At 36.5% G+C, this 17,576-nt stretch overlaps 1 protein-coding gene across 2 annotated transcripts; it reads left to right on the top strand.

Moving 5' to 3' along the window:
• The first annotated feature begins 52 nt into the window (after positions 1-52).
• arhgap25 (Rho GTPase activating protein 25) lies at positions 53-16,089 on the top strand. Of its 2 annotated transcripts, XM_079871615.1 has the most exons (12): positions 53-253; positions 354-660; positions 4,408-4,607; positions 5,084-5,165; positions 5,318-5,431; positions 7,619-7,823; positions 10,057-10,189; positions 10,267-10,340; positions 10,439-10,560; positions 11,133-11,293; positions 12,124-12,722; positions 13,485-16,089. In XM_079871615.1, the coding sequence occupies exons 2-12, from the start codon at positions 597-599 to the stop codon at positions 13,684-13,686; spliced, it is 1,956 nt and encodes a 651-aa protein (XP_079727741.1). In that variant the 5' UTR covers positions 53-253; positions 354-596; the 3' UTR covers positions 13,687-16,089. The 2 variants fall into 2 exon arrangements, with proteins under 2 accessions (XP_079727741.1, XP_079727740.1); XM_079871614.1 differs by having other exon boundaries at positions 236-660.
• The last annotated feature ends 1,487 nt before the right edge of the window (positions 16,090-17,576 follow it).

Below are 17,576 nucleotides of genomic sequence, written 5' to 3'. Positions count from 1 at the left end.
TTATGCCAGATGCAGTTTTTTTTAATGATGACAGTTTTGTGTGTCCGTTTTAGATGTTAACATACTATCAGAAGATCTGCATGTTGCATCTCTTCAAGAGAATAATGAAAAATGTCTGAGATGAAGTTGGCCTCATTGATTGAGGTACATCCTGCACAATTGTAGCCTGCATGTTCGCCTGTGTGAAAATTCATTATTTTTCTGTGGTTTTCTTGCATTTGCCACTCACTTCCTCAGCACAAGAAGATTGTGGGTATGATGACAGTGCTTCTCTTTCATTTCTCTACTGTCTGACAGACATGCTTGATGTAATAACTTAAAAATAACTTGGTTTGGTAACACAAAATCTACAGGCAAGCAGAGGGGCAAGATTCAACGTGTTTGGAAGTAAAAAAAAAAAAAAAGAAAAAAGAAGAAGAAGCATCAGATCAGCAGAGGAAGGAGGAAGTAAAGAGGAGAAGAGGGGCTGACTGGAAAGAATGTACTCTTAGAATTCACTGTATGTTTTGTGTTTGTTTGTTTGTGTGTGTGTGCGAACGAGAGAATGTGTGCGTGTGTGTCTCTGTGTGTGTAACCCTTTGTCTAAAATTGAAGAAATGTCTCTGAGACTACCTCGCAACTGGGACTTCAGCACATTCAGAGCTGAAACCGCCAAGATAGGTGAGTGACACTGTGCCTTTAGGTGTGTGGTCAGAGGTCAAAGTCTTTTCCGTGTTTTAGGAATTTCACTTGGCGAAGTGGGTAGATTTCTGTGTGATCCTTTGTATTCATTGACACAGCAGGCCTCCTGTCACTAGGAACTAGAGGTTTGATCTACACTGTCTCATGTAATGTGTGACTTATTTTATGATGAATGTAATTAACTGGGCCGTGATGGCCAGATGTGTTTAGTGTAACTTGGATTTTACAGTATCTGTAAATCACAGAAATAAGTGGCATAGTGATTGTTGAGCGTTCACCCTGAGGCTATGTAATTCTCTTGAGCTCTTCTAATCTGCTACACGCATGTGTTTCCTTGTAATTCGGTTGAATCCCATAACCTCTTTTTGATTTGTTGGATATTTTGATACAAGATTGTTTCTAGTACTTGACTAGCCCACTTTACTAATACTTTACTACAAGTACTTTACTGATTTGACTACATGTTCTCATTCATCTCCAGGCTGTTTAAAATCTCGGTTATACTTTATTTTAAGGTGACGTAGTTACATTGTACTTACTATGCTTACTATAGAGTTAGGGTTAGTGTTTGTTTTAGGGTTAGTTACTTGTAATTTACTGTTATTACTATAGTAAGTACATGTAGTACCATGTAACTACGTCACCTTAAAATGGAGTGTAGCTTAAATGTATTGCTAAGAGTTAAAGCATGTCTTTCACCAGCTTTATGGAGCAATTGAGGCAGTTTTATGGTTGTATGTGATGGTGACTCGTGGTGTTTCTGGTCTCATTCTGCTCTGTCTGGTGGAGATGCAAAGCATTTGTGATTTCCTCTGTGTTTAATCTTCATGCAGGCAGGAAGACACTGCGACACTCACTTTTGTCTGAGAAACATGCTCACTCTCAGCTCAAAATGTCAGCATGTTATTATGCTAGGTAATTATCTATTATGCAGGCCATTACAAGGTATTTGGTTAATGTTCTCTGCAGTATCCTATCTGCAATGGACGACACAGGCGTTGTATGATAATCTAGGCCAGTTTATGAGAGCGAGTGTTTCTTGCTGTGTGATAGTTTTCTTTACATTGGTGGCTTCACATTTTTGTTATTACTGTATTATAACTTGACATGTTTTAAGATATCAATTTTAGGCAGGTATTCATTATTATTTTATTTTTGTATCAGTCACTGTTTTATATCAGTTGTTGTTGGATATTTAAATGTGCATTATCGTTTCCCATATAATGTTAAAATATTAACAATATTAATTACACTTATATTAATACAATTTAACTATTAATAATGTTCTCAAAATTCTTTCATAGTGAACATTCTAATGCTGTGATGTCTAAATTCACTTGTAGCATTTGAAATTATTGATTTAAGTTACAAATTTAAATGACTGATTATTTTTTTACTTTTTACTTTTATTATTTATTTAAACTATTTTGATTTTTTAAAATATTTTTTAGAAATTGAATCAGTTATTTAGAATTTATCAGTTACCAGCGATAACTATATATTTTTAGTTTTAATATTTATCTAAACTATTTAGATTTTTTTAAACTATTTAGAAGCCATAACAGAAATATTTTTTACTGTATTAATATATATTTCAACTATTTAGATTTTTTTAAAAACTATTTAGAAATTTAATATCAGCCATTTACCAGTTACCAGCCATAACATAATTATTTTTTTGCTGTATTAATATTTATTTAAACTATTTAAATTTTTTGAAAACTATTTAGACATTTTATATCAGCCATTTATCAGTTACCAGCCATAAAATAAATAATTACAAAATAATTATTAACTTTTCATATTTTGTTATTGTGCATCTGAAATTTGCAACCCATTTTACTTCAGTAAAATGATGTATTAGTGAAACGGTATGAAAAAAAAGTCTTGACTTTATCCATCAGGAATTGGTATAGGGAAATAAAAAGCGGAGGATAGTGATGTCAAATGATAAGTTGAAAGTTGTTTCAGGAGTGAAGTAAGATCTTTTAATGAAAGATTCTTTGGAATAACATGCACTGATGAATTATTATTTTAAAATGTGTATTTTAGTTGAATGTTGATTTTAGCTGCTAGACTATTAAATTGTGCATCTCAGCCAGAGACAATAGAACAGCATCTGAGCTGCTGAATGTGAATGATCAACTTTCCCTTTTCACTAATGTCACACACTTAAACCTGACGCAGAACAGCTCGGCCTGACGCAAACAGCTTCTTGCATCTTTGCTATGATCTCCTTGGTAATTTATAGGGAGTTTCAACCTACTCTCTTCCCTTCCCCACCATAAAAGCTCCCCTGATCCCTGCGTGTGTCATAGACTTGGGTGAGGTCAATGTGTGTGGGCCCGTGGTCCAGGAGAGAGAACAGTGGTCCGTGCTCTCCATCAGGCAAGATCTTCTCTAAATAGACCAAAGAAGCTGGCGTTAGGTGGGGATCTTTCAAAAACTCTACTTCCTGTTGCTGATGAGCTTGTAACTTCCTGTTTATCTTAGTTCTCTCTCTTCTGCCCTTTCCTCTGTTCTCAATGGGTTATAGTGAATTTGACGACAAAAGCTTCAAGCTGCTTAAATCAACGTGACACCATCTCTTTTCAATTAGATAATGGCTGATTGCTTGCTATTTAGAGATGTATTTATTGTAGATGCTTTCTTATCAAAGAGACTCACATGAAGTCAAGTGTTTGTGGCTTCACTAAGCAGCTTTCACTATGATGAATGCTGATTGCAATGCTTGTATGATTTTCATATTTTCTACCACCCTGAACATCTCAGTTTTTTCTTATCTCTCAATCACAAGGGTCTCTACCTACCCCACCCTCTCTTTACTATGGGCTATCCTGTCAGAAAGCAAAATCACAAATTAGATGTCTTTAGTCTCTTAGTTGTCTCTTCCAGACACCAATGGGCTTTAATGAAACACAAATGGAGGTTTTTCTGAGAACATTTTGTTCTGCTGGTATTCACTGATTTAAGCTGGGTTTAGCTGGTTTGGCCTGGCAGCCATCTGATCTCTGAGTCTGACCAGTGGAAAAGTGTCCAAAACCACTCTAAAAGCCAACAGACCAGTTTGACCTGTCTTGGAAACCTACTAAAACCAGCAAACCATATATTTATTTCAGTAGGGTTATTCTTTTTTTTTTTTCAGAACCAAACTTTCTGAGCTCTGTACTCTTATTGTAGGTCAACCTGTGTGTGTGTATATATATCATATTTATTTCTCCTAAAAATGTTAGCAGGTGGTTTATTCTTGAGTGAAACACAACTGAGAACTCCATTAGGTTTCTCAAGGTATAAAAGGGCAATCTTTGAACAATGAAATGTTCCACTTTAATGTTTCAGTTCTCAAAACCCCTGTGTGAAAGAGTCAAAATCCAATAATACCCTTTTGACCTGAAATAATCTATTGCACAGTAACATCGAAAGTGCATGGCATTGTATTGTTCCAGGCAGAGCTGTCCTTTTCATTTGTGATGGTCCTAAAGTTACAGCAGGACAGTTTCTTCAGTACTTCGATAATCAAAGCCAGTCTGCAAATGTTTGTCATGCAGGAAGCTGCTGGGTTCGGAGAGTTACCACTGACATTCACCACACTACATGGTGTTTTCATGATATAATTATAGACTCACTAAATTATTTCAGTCAAAGGTGATTTCACTTTCTGCAAGTCGGACTCCTCTGCGTATTCGTTTCTTATTCTCTGCCTGCTTGTTGTCGGTTTCTACTCAGCACGCTCCAAGAGTGTTATACCTGGGGAAGGGAGCCCTGGATCCACTCACACTGGTTTTAAGAAATCAATGGAGAAACCTCTGAAAACAGGCTGGCTGAAGAAGCAGAGATCCATCGTGAAGAACTGGCAGCTGCGCTTCTTTGTGCTGAGAGGAAACGTTCTCACATACCATAAGGACGACAGAGAGAGCGCTCTCCAGGTAGGAGGCATGCAAGCATTAGTGATTGAAACAGTGAGATTTTTATATTATTATTATTATTATTTTGTAATGCATATTTTTATTTCTTCATTCCTGAGGTTTTAACTGTCGCCTATGCAATGTTTTTTTTCATGCAATGCCATTCCTGACAGTCAAATAACTAAACTAAAACTAATTATTTAATCTGCGTTGACTTTTTTTTTTAAAATAAAAAGTTCAATTTAAATATTATGTTCAAATTATATCTTGATTTCCTCGATTTTCTTTCCTCGATGGTCTTAAACTTTTGAGTCTCGCTATGTCATCAAAATGTCGCCCAACTAATATTGATATTCGAAAACAAATAACAATGAAACTAAAGCTTTCTAACAAAATATATTTTTTCATTTAAAATTATGTATTTGTATTTATCACTTAAGATTTAATCAGACGTAACTGTCTGTAACTATTCCCTTTTTGTCTCATTTTGATCTCAGGGAACCATACCTTTGTTCTCGTGCCAAGTTAATGAGCTGCCATCAAATGCAGATGATAAATTCCTGTTTGAGATTATACCAGGTGAGGTTTTTTTTTATACTTCTGTTACACTGTGTGTCACGGGCCTGTTATATATGCTAGTTGTTTACAGTGTATAAGATGATCTCATGGGCTACTATATGTGTTAGAAGGCAATATCATAAAGTTTTTTTCTTGTGTCCCTGATGCCACAGGTTGCAGTACAGATCGGGAGCGAGATGCCTATGTTCTCATGGCGACCAGTCAGAGCGAGATGGAAGAGTGGGTGCGCTCCATCCGGAAGGCCATTGGATCACGGTCCAATGGAGGTATCTATTGTTCGTCATAAAAAAATATACCATACATATTTGCCTATAAGGTTATTGACGGATTGAGGAGGTTCTAATACACTAATTTTCTTCCACACTGTAAGGAAAGATCTGTGGAAGAACGGAAAAGCTACCTTTTCATTTGCTGCCAGAAGATTATTTGTTACATTTTACAGACATTTCCTTTATCCCTAAAACATAACAATGTGGTTTTGTTTACCGCACGCTTAGGTTGTTTCAGAGGGACTGTCTATAATAAGTCCCAGTAAAAAATACACATTAGTCACTTTGGATGAAGGAATTAACTAAATGACTGACTAAATCTTGCAAACAGAGACCGTGCGAGGCAGAGACATTCCACTCGTATTTACAATTTATATGAATGGTATGAATGGCACAACAGCTGGACCAGCCTAAACATTTTTAAGGTTTAATTTAAAAAATAAACATTAAAACATTTAAAGGTTGAAAATTCTGTCATCATTTACTCACCCTCATGTCGTTCCAAACCTATAAGACTTTTGTTCATCTTCGGAACACAATTGAAGATCTTTTTGATGAAATCTGAGAGCTTTCTTTCTTTCCATCAACAGCCACGCAAGTACTACTTTGATGCGAAAAATTCATAAAGAGATCATAAAACTAATCCATGTGAATTGAGCGGTTTAGTCCAAATTTTCTGAAGAGACTCGATCGCTTTATATGATGGACAGATTGAATTTAGTCTTTTATTCACATATTGATCAGCAAACATAAACAGAAGCTCAACCGAATCTGCTTAACACGAGAATGAACCTCATTGGCTCTTGCAGAAGCTCAAACGTGCTGCGTAACACACGAGAATGAACCTTCACAACAAGTCAAGTCACGTTTATTTATATAGCGCTTTTTACAATACAGATTGTTTCAAAGCAGTTTTACAGAGATAACAGGAAAATAATGCAAAAAAGTTTTTTTCCAGAAGAAAATAGCGTCACAGTCCAGCTTAAGTAAGTTCAGAGATGTTTCATTTTTGTTTTAAAAAAGTTATTAATTTAGTTCATTTAAATATGTAGGCTATAGCCGCTCTGGAATAAACCGTGATGTCATCGTCCAGCTGAGTTCAGTTCTTGTATAATAGTGTCAATGCAGGCAGATCAATATTATTGTTGAATATTAAATTAACTGTCAAATTTAATGTCTCCAACTAAGCAAGCCAAGCCAATGGCAACAAAGGTGGAAAAAGGTCGACATTGGCAAGGAACCAAAACTCCATCAGGTGGCAAAATGGAGAAAAAAACCTTGGGAGAACCCAGGCTCAGTCGGGGACCAGTTCTCCTCTGGCCAATGAACGAACAGTGTATGATTTTGATTCAGGCAGCATTATAGGTCAGAAGTCAGATTGGTTTGGAACAATCAGAATGTTATCCAGTTCCATCTGGTTGAAGATCTGAGTCATCCTTCACAGGGGAGTCTCTCTAGTTGACACAATCTCTGCTGACACTTCAGGGATGCGTTGTGGTCGTGTCTAGGCGCAGGTCCACCATCTGATCTGGATACAGCCTGGATCCAGCTGATTACAGTGAACCTCGGGATAAGCAGAAAGACTAACATTAGCGTAGATGCCATTCTTCTTATGATGTAACGGGTACATCGGGTGTCATAGGACAACGGAACATGCTTGAGCTTCCGTTTACCACAACTAATATGCGAGTTGATGAATGTTTATATGTGAATAAAAGCCTAAATTCAATCTGTTCATCATATAAAGCAATCGTGTCTCTTCAAAAAATGTGGACTAAACCGCTCAATTCATATGGATTAGTTTTCTGATCAATTTATGAACTTTTTGAAGCGTCAAAGTGTTGAATAGCTGTCAATGGAGGGACAGAAAGCTCTTCAGAGATTCATTTGTGTTCCAAAGATGAATCGAAAGTCTTATAGGTTTGGAACGACATGAGGGTGAGTTAATGACAGAATTGTTTGGGGTGAACTATCCCTTAAGGAAGCACAATGTCCTATACATTGTGCTTCCTTAAGGGATAGTTCACCTCAAACAATCATTTGCACTAATCATTTGCCTCTTGTTTACCATAACTTGGCTGTGTGTCTAATGTATAATGTCCAAAGGGTGTTTTATTCATAACAATATGAATCCATGGACTCCCACTGCTATGCAATAAAAGAGTTATGTTTCTTTCTTCAAAGTCTTTGGAAAGAGCCTTTCAGACATCATGGTGTATGAGAAGAAATTTGGGCATCGACTGGTGCCCATCCTGGTGGAGAAGTGTGCTGAATTCATCAGAGAGCATGGTTTGAATGAGGAGGGCATCTTTCGCCTGCCAGGACAGGACAACCAGGTCAAGCAGTTCAGAGAGGCCTTTGATGCTGGAGAAAGACCCTCTTTCCCCAGGTAAAGTTTCACATGTCTAGAACGGCTCAGGGATAGTGTAGAAGAGAACTGATTTGAGTAAAGCATACGTTTACAAAAAAGTATTATGGTGGTACCATAGGCCAGTAATGGTATGCAATGGTAACACTAATATATGGGGCACCTTAAGATAACCAGAGACCCCTGGGCTACAAAAACGAATGTCACTTAGTCAACACATAGACTTTTCAATTTGTACGCTAATATGAATGAATTCAAAGGACATAACTTTAGAAATGTTTCTTCCTTGTTTTTCTAGCTAAAAAAATCCTTGATAACACCAGTAAAATCCTTTTTTTTCTTTTACCATGGACAGTTTTGAGTATGATTTGAGTATTTGAGTGTCGAAATATCCCGTTCACACAGCAGCTTACAACACTGTATGTATGAACGTGCAATTGTATCTATCAACTGTAATCATGGTGACAGTGACTAAAGGAACTGCAAAGATGGCGACATAAATAAAAGTGTAAAGTCTTATCACATCTGAAATGACAAAAAGTCGATGCGCACGTTCATCTGTCAAGTTAACTGACAGCGGCTTTAATACCTGAGTGAAAGAGGAGCATTTGCGTCATGCTCAGACCACAAAACTGACAAGGACGACTGGATCTAAAACCTTCAGATGACACACAGATTATATCCACAGAAGGGCTCTCTTGCACTGTATAAACTTACAGAAAACTAGTTGTCTAGTCCGGTTTTGTTTACACAGCAGCAGGGCTTCGCCGAGATGAGGTTGTGAGTCCGGAAAATTTACTGGAGCGAGTTCGGTTATAGAATGTCATTGTCACTGCTGTAAACTCCCATATATATAAAAATAATTATTTAAAAAATATTATATGTGTGCAGCTAGTAGGCAGTGTAGGCCTTTGAGTTTCACCTCATGGAAACCAGTGAGGCCTTCTATACCATTGTACTGAATAATTACATGGCATTTACAAAGTATTTCAAAGGATACCATGATATTACCATAGTACACTACCTTTCAAACGTTTGGGGTCGGGCTAATATTTTTATTGTTTTTGAAAGAAGTCTGTTATGCTCACCAAGGCTGCATTTATTTGATAAAACATGCAGAAATATTATTACAATTTAAAATTACTGTTTTCTATTTTAATATATTTTAAAATGTAATTTATTCCTGTGATGGCAAAGCTGAATTTACAGTATCATTACTCCAGTCTTCAGTGTCACATGATCCTTCAGAAATAATTCTGATATGCTGATTTGCTGCTCAAGAAATATTTCTTATTATTATACATGTTAAAAGTTAACAGTTAATATTTTTTTTTAAATAAAAACAGGAGTTGATGAATAGGAAGTTCAAAAGAGCAGCATTTATTTGAAATATGAATCTGTTGTAATGTCTTTACCTAATTTAATGCATCCTTATTGCAACCTCAAAAAAACATTATATTATATATACATTTTGTAACATTATAAATGTCTTTACTGTCGCTTTCGATCAATTATATGGGTCATTGCTGAATAAATGAATTAATTTCTTTGTGAATGATAGTGTATATGTTAAAAACTTAATTTAATGTATTTTTATTATTATTTTATTTATTTTGTTTGTAATGACATCAGGTTACTTTGAAGAGATAATTAAATAAATCTAATTATTAAATAAATGTCCAACAATAAATAACCATCCTCTACTAAAATATTTCATTTTCATATGATTTTTGTACCTGTGTCAGATGACCATTGGTTTCCAGACTTCTATTTTTGCAGTGTTTTTTAAAGTATGCATGCGAATGGGGCTTTTATGTGGATAACCACACTCTGCATGACCATTTATGGTGAAACACAGCACTATAGTCTTCACAGACTTTTTGAGGAAGTAGCATAGGTAAAGGGTTTGACCCAGAAAGTTTCAACTAGATCTGAACGAGAGAGAGAGAGAGAGAGAGAGAGAGAGAGAGAGAGAGAGAGAGAGAGAGAGATGTGCAAAAGCATGAGAGTTAGAGTGACAATAGCACAGTATTTCAGAGGAACCTGGCACACATCGATGATCTGCGGCTGAGCCACATCCTGTCCTGACTAACAGAGATCTTACCATTCAACACACGCACACGCACATATACATTCGACAAGTAACTTTTTTCACTTTCTAAAGCACACACAAAAAAATATCTGTCTGAAAACAATAATAGTAGACTGTAATAATGACTGAATGTCAAACTTTGTTTATACCTTCTCCCTGCAGTGACACTGATGTCCACACGGTGGGGTCCTTACTCAAGTTGTACCTCAGAGAGCTTCCTGAACCTGTTGTGCCATGGACTCAGTATCAGGACTTCCTTGACAGCACTCTGATGCTGGATGCCACCACTGCAACTGTGAGAATCACATTCACAAAGACAGTATGGCAGATGAGTAAGGATTCTTTGACTAATTGCAATCTGATCAATTCCAGGGCAAAGAAAAGCTGGAGAAACAAATCAGCCTTTTACCAAAAGTGAACTATAACCTCCTTAGTTACATCTGCAGGTACTGTATGAGTTACTATAAGAGTGTAAAAACAGATCAGACATTGATAACAGCAAAATGTGTGAAATACTGACATATATCCATATTTGTTAATGCAGATTCCTTTTTGAGGTCCAACAAAACTCAAAGGTGAATAAGATGAGTGTTGAGAATCTGGCCACAGTGATGGGGGTAAACCTGTTCAAACCGCAAGTGGAGGACGCCATCAGTATGATGAAGGGTCAGTTATCATCCTAAGACTCATAAAACGTTATGTTCTACATTGTTTTTAAAATAACCGATGAGGAAATCAAATGTACAATATATATTTACCAGATGTAATAGATACAATGTTAATGTACTGTATTAAACAATTACAAAATACTAAACAATATATATAGTTTTAATATTGTAAACCTGCTAAAAATATATTTGATTTATTAAAAAAGGTATTTTGATCATTTCTTGCTCCAATTTGTATGATTTTTGTCCAATAAAAAGCTCTTTTGAATGAAAATGTTCCGGTTCCTAAAACCAAGAAGCACATCATAGGCTGAATTCAGAATGGCATGATAGCACTACTTTTTATGCTATATTTAGTTGTAGTTCAGTAGTTGGGTGATATGTTTTAAACTAAAGGCTATTGCCTAAAAAAAGTCCTTTGTTTCAGCTAGAGATGCATTAACACTGGAAATTCATGGGGTGTTTAATCTGAACTGCAATGAGTAAGAATAAGATAACAAGTACGGTGTTATTGGTTAACACATTGCAGTGGTAATGATCCGTTCTCTCACCTCTTGCTCACATACACAGGAACTCCCATGATACAGAAGGTAATGACGGTTATGATCAGACACCATGAGCATCTTTTCCCACCCTCCAAAGATAAGCTGCCGTCTCCTCTTCCCAGCAAGAAAAACAAAAGCAAGAAGACCAGTAACCCTCGCAGTTTTGTGGGCTGGGAGTCTGCAGAGGTACCGATCACATTATCTAACAACTTCCATATACATGGAAAACTAAGAAATATCAGGCAATTTCCAAATTGTGATTTGTAGGCCTGTAAAATGAATTAATCATGGAAAATTTTAAATATACACTACCTTTCAAAAATTTAGAAAAATAGTAATATTGTTTTTTTTCTATTTTAAAATATTTTCAAATGTAATGTATTCCTGTGATGGCAAAGCTGAATTTTCAGCGTCATTACTTCAGTCTTCCAATCCTTCAGAAATCATTCTAATACGCTGATTTGGTGCTCAAGTTTACTATTATTTTTTTCTCTCCAGAAGTTCTTGATGAATAGTAAGTTCAAAAGAACAGCATTTATTTGAAATAAAAATCTTTTGTAACATTATACATTTCTTTTAAAGTTCAATTTAATGTCCTTGCTGAGTAAAAATATTAATTTTTTACTCATTGAACTAGTGTATAAAAGTTCTAAATATAGAATTTTCTTTATGCTAGGAAATAACAGGCAATTTAAAAATTGTAAAATATTTAATCCGCTCTAAAATATTCAGCTAGAAATTGCTCTTTGTAACAATTATTCTCACATTTTCTTCATAATTTTTAAGCAGTTAGATGTTACATTATTTATAATGTAATTTATTTAAAAAAATAAAAATAAAACAAAAGCCGGAAAAAATGGCTGGAAGTGTTTCTTGTTTGTAGGCATGAAATTGACAATTTAGTCATATTTAAGAAAACATCTACTGTGCTTTAAAGGTTAATTTTTTTTGGAGCTTTCACAGCATTACTTTCACACCTGCACATCTTAACTGATCGTATCACTCTTTTCTCAAAGTGTGAAGTGTCCTCCCTGTCTGAATCTCCGGAGGAAGAGGAAGTAGACACGCCTGAGGATGAGAAGAGGGACGAGTGGTCATCTGAAGCAGGGTCAGAAGACACACCTCTTTCTCCTTCCTCTGAATTTTCGCCCACAATGGACCCGTGGCCCGACAGCCCCAGAAAGAGGACGCAAACTCTACCCAGCTTGGGCTGTCCGGCAGCGGGAAGAACAGGCCGTGAGCCCACTTGGGATCGTTGGAGCAGGTTCCAGGAGAGCTTTAACGAGAATGACGAGAAAACATTCTCAGAGGACATCTTTAAGTTACTCGACCTGCAGAAAATGACACTATTTTCTGGAGAGCAGAAAAGTGAAAAGGAAAAAGTGGAAGGACAAACGGACACAGAGGACACAGGCTTGTGTAAGACAGGTAGCAATGTTGTTGTCAAGCAGATAGACGCTCAAAAAACACAGGCACAGAGCACAGCCCCCCTGCCCAAACCTCAGCCGAGAAACTCTCTGAGCAGAGAGAAACCAGCAGCACCAGTAGACCCTGCTCTACAGAAAAGCAATGCAGCACAGCAAGAAAACACAGACTCAACAAACATCATCAGCAGGTATAGCACAGTACATACCTGTTAATTATTTGCCTCACAGTAATTAGCAGTGTTTGCTAAGGGTCAGAGATTTGAACAAACATCCTTCAGACATAGATTTTTGCACGCCAGACAATAAAACAGACAAAAAAATCCATTATAATGACATTTAAGGGCTAGAATGTCAGAGACTTGGGAATGAGCTCTTTCTATGTGGCCCAGTAAGTAACCACTACCTAGCAGCCACATATACACCCTAGAAACCAACTAGCGACCACCCAGAACACCCTTGTTGTGGCAGGGATCGAGATGATTTGGTTGATTTTTTTAATAAATAAAATATTATATATTAAATCAGGGATGTTCAGCTTCGGTCCTGGAGGGCCACAGTCCTGCAGAGTTTGGCTCCAACCCTGGCAAAAACTCTTTTCTAGTAATCCTGAAAACATTGATTAGCTTGTTCAGGTGTGTTTAATTAGGGTTGGAGCTAAACTCTGCAGGACAGTGGCCCTCCAGGACTGAAGTTGCCCATCCCTCTATTAAATACATATAATTATAATATATAAAAGATAAAATAAATAAAACTTATTGGAGAGCTAATTTATTCTTGTAAGAGAAAAGCTGAACTTTCAGCAGCCATTACTCCAGTCTTCAGTCACATGATCCTTCAGGAATCATTCTAATATGCTGATTTGGAACAATTATTATTATTATTAATATATAAATGTATATTGTGTGTGTGTGTGTGTGTGTGTGTGTGTGTGTGTGTGTGTGTACCTTTAGTCTCCAGCAGAAGAACAAAGAGCTGAGCGCTACCGTGGTAGAGTTGCAGGCAGAACTAGAGGCAGAGAGACGCCGCAAAGCTGCATTAGAGATCTTACTGCGCAACACGGAGCGCAGCAGGGACGAAGCTCTCACGCGCAATGAGCAGCTCAACAGAGAGATTCAGGAGTTTCTCAGCAGACCCACTGGTGGACCATCTTAGTGACACTATCAAACAAACAAAGTTCAAGCTTAGTCCTGTCTAGTTTCTCACAGGAGTACAAGACGAGCTATCTGGACGACTCCATTGTGTTTCACACCTTGAACTGCTATGAATAATGTCTTTGAAATAAGACCAGTGGTAATGTCCATCTCTCAGTTTCTGTCCATGATTTGGCAGATGTAAAACCTCTACAATGTCTGACACCTTATGTACAGAAATTATTGATATGATCTAGTTATTTGGTTTCACATTGGGATTGTAATTTGTAACATGATAAGATGTGAACTCTGAAATTATGCAGTATTGGACTGAACAGTTTAGAGATTTATAAAGACTATTTAATTATTTCTGTTGAAATGTTCATAGTATTTTCTAATGGATACTTAGCACATAGTATTCATAGTACATATGTAAATTTTAGGGTTAGTGTTGTCAATAACCCGGGAGGAATGTCGTGTAGGCCTTACCAGCCGTTTGTTGTAGTCCTTAAAAAGCTATTTCTTTAAAAGAAAATACTCCCTTTGCTTTGAACTTTGAGCGTTGTAACTTTGCAGATGTTGTTTATGCTCAAACAGCAACATTACACACTAACTAAAGTTAGAAAAGTGAATCATATTCAACCACCCCTTTAATTTGAACATTGGTAAAAAGTTCTTAGAACATATTTTAGCTGGGTAAGGCCAGAAAGCATATTCGGTTTTTCAACAGAGAGAAAAACTTAAAGGTTTCCACCTTTAATTATAAATAATAAATGAAAGAACTATTGTGTGCAGAGTTTTAAAATAGTTATTATTTATGTGATCGCTAGACTGCATTAGACTCATTAGACATTAGAGTCTGTGAAAAATTTGGTGAAAAGGACAAAAAATGTGGATTACTGTCAGTAAGTAAACAGTTTTATCTGGCTTTTCTTTCTACACCTTCACTTCTGTTGTCTGGTTGCAGTCAGAAAGAGATAGTGTGTCAGAGGAGATAAAATGTGACAGAGTGTGATAGAGCAATGAGAAGAATGCTTTTTTAGAACTGAATTCACACAAGAGACCACATGTGTGTTTTCAAGGAAGGAGTAAAAAGACACTAGGCATTACGTAAGGAAGAGACCAGATAGCATTGTGTCTGTCAGCTGTCATAATTAAATGATAGGGGAAGGAATTTCCTATTTCAACTGGATTATACTGACAATGTGCTGTTCAAAATCAACAAAATGCTGATTATATGATTTTGTTCAGAGTCATTCATGTGGTAGATTTCCAGTTTGTTCTGTGAGGGTTTTCAATGGACATTTCTTCAGTTGTTTTTCTTGTTTAGGCCTACTGTAAATTGATCGCATCATAGCAGAACAATAGTTTTCAAAGATAAACAACACTGTGATCTCAACACAGTGTATCTCCTACACAAGAAATATTATCTTAAGAGGAAAAGAGTGAGGGTGAGCATTACAGTGACAACAGGTTACTGGGTCAACATTTCATGCACATAAACCTAATTTAGGTACGCTAACTTTTTTTTTGTTCAAAATTAGCGAGTAGGCCTACATCATGAATCCATCCATCACTACTACGGTTACGGTACGCCTATAATAAGTGTTTATATTCAGACTATTTTAGATGGAGTGAGACACAAGACTCGGCGGAGTAGCCCAGTAGGCTACCTGCGTGACTCAAGAGAAGTTGCTCCGGCTAAAATGTTCTTCCGCAAGACGCATGCAGTTTTTGTTGATTCACACAAGAGCACAAAAATAGGGCTGCATCCGAAATCGCATGTTCCATAATAGTAGGCTAGGTGAAAAACAGTGACGCCAGGATTTTTTTTAATAGAGAAATTGCCAAATTACAATTTTAAACTTAAGTATTGGGTTTCAACTTTCTCAAATATCTAATGATAGAAATGTAAAATAAATAAAAAACGTTACAGCAGTTCAAATTGTGACTTAGGCTACATCTTACTAAGATGCGATTATATAGTTTACTCTTTTTTTATATGCAGAAATGGACCATGGTGAACATATTTAGACAGTTTGTGAACACTTTTGTTTTCAGACAGTTATATTACTTTCAAAAAAGTCTAGTAGCTACATACATACTGTCACTCATCAACAGCAGCTGTCAGCTAAATTTTGCTCACTCTAGCCTGGATATTTCTGTTGTGCATGAGTTTACACACAAGGACGCTTAATATTCAACCTTGAATTTATTGACAAGTAAACAAGAACAAATAAACAAATTTCAAGCAGAAGCAAAAAAAACAAACAACAACAACAACAACAACAAAAAATTAAAAATACAAATGCAAGTGTGTTAAGGTTTTCATGTAGGTCTAACAGTATTCAGGTACAGGGATACTACAGAAATTGAATAAATTAAATGTTTTCATTGAATAAATCAAATAAAGATTCATCTCGCTCTCTTTTGTTGTTTGATTAAGGGTGCTTTCACATCTGTAGTTCGGTTCATTTGGCCCAGACCAAGGGCGAAAAATGATACTTTGTAGCATTTTTCAGGCGTTTTGGTTCCTTTTCACACTACACTCACTGTAGTTATAAAACTAACCAAAATGCAGTCACGTGACAACATCCACATCACTCGTTGGCCAGATGTGTCTTGAACGCATTTCCATAACTGCACTTCGTTTGGTCAGAATTAACGTGCGGGAAAATTCCAACAGAACTCCCGGAAGTAAACAAAGTGGAAAATCCGTCAGACGACTGCGTGGGCTGATTGTATCCTTGGTCATATTTTATTATATAGTTTGTCTACACCACTTTAGACAAACAATAATATTTGAGAATGAAGCGAGGATGCGGCTCGAAAATATTGTTAATAGTTTCTATCAGGCTCCGCACCTCCTCACAACTCCAAGTTTGTCCGCGAGCTGCCATGCTTAAAGTGCAAACTGTCAACAAACATTTCTTCTCATCCAGGGGCGATTCTAGGATTTTCATTTTAGGGGGGCTCAGCCCCCAATGAGGGTATGATTTAAAAAAAAAAAAAAAGTTAGTTTATGGTCTAATGCGCATTATTAACTAGTTTCATTCATCATCCAGTAACATGCATATGGCAGGGTTTTATAATCACTGAGGTACCAAATGCGAGGTATTTAGGGGGGTTTGGGGGCATGCTCCCCCGAGAAAATTTTGATTTCTCTGATCTACATATGTGCATTTTAAGATGTTTTGAAGGCCAAAAAAATTGGATAACAATAGCTTTAAAACCATGTGCGGGCAGCTGTTTATTTTCCACACTTCATCAGCATCACACTCTTTTTCTCTTTGTTTTTATCTTGCTCAGTCTTTTCCCCTCCTAAAGCTGAGCTTTGACTGATATAGGCTTTTCATTTTTGTCTGTCAGTGAAGAAAGTAAACATTAGGTCAACTGATAGGTTGATTTATGAATCATTTTCTCAGACAAAGCTACCAGGAAAGCTAGGTAACTAAGTTTATTAAATTCATTCACAATATGTACACATTCATTATTGATCTAGGCCTAATACATGGCCGTAGACAGGGCTTTATAATCAAAGAGGTCATAAATGTGAGTTTGTTATGGGGTTAAACATTTTTATTTCTCTGATATGTGCATTTCAAGACGTTTGAAGGCCAAAAAGGATAAGAAATAGATTTAAAACCTGCTCTCTCCTCATCTCCATCACTCTGTCTTTTTCTCTCAGTCTCCTGATCTTGCCCTGTCTCTTCCCCTCCTAAAGCTGAACTTTTTTAATTTACTGAAGGCTACAAATTGTATTATATTAATTCTCAACATGTACACATGCATTATTAATCTTGTGCCTATGAAAACGGCTTTGTTAATGTTTAACATTTATGACCTAAAAAACTGTCAAATATAAAATGTTTAGTTTAGCTACTTACATCTTCTTAACTCGCACTTGACCGT

Source organism: Squalius cephalus (genome assembly GCF_949319135.1).
Source record: "Squalius cephalus genome assembly, chromosome: 5".
Lineage (NCBI taxonomy): Eukaryota > Metazoa > Chordata > Actinopteri > Cypriniformes > Leuciscidae > Squalius > Squalius cephalus.
The sequence above is the reverse complement of the archived record's forward strand: the minus strand, read 5'-3'. Positions and strand labels throughout refer to the sequence as shown.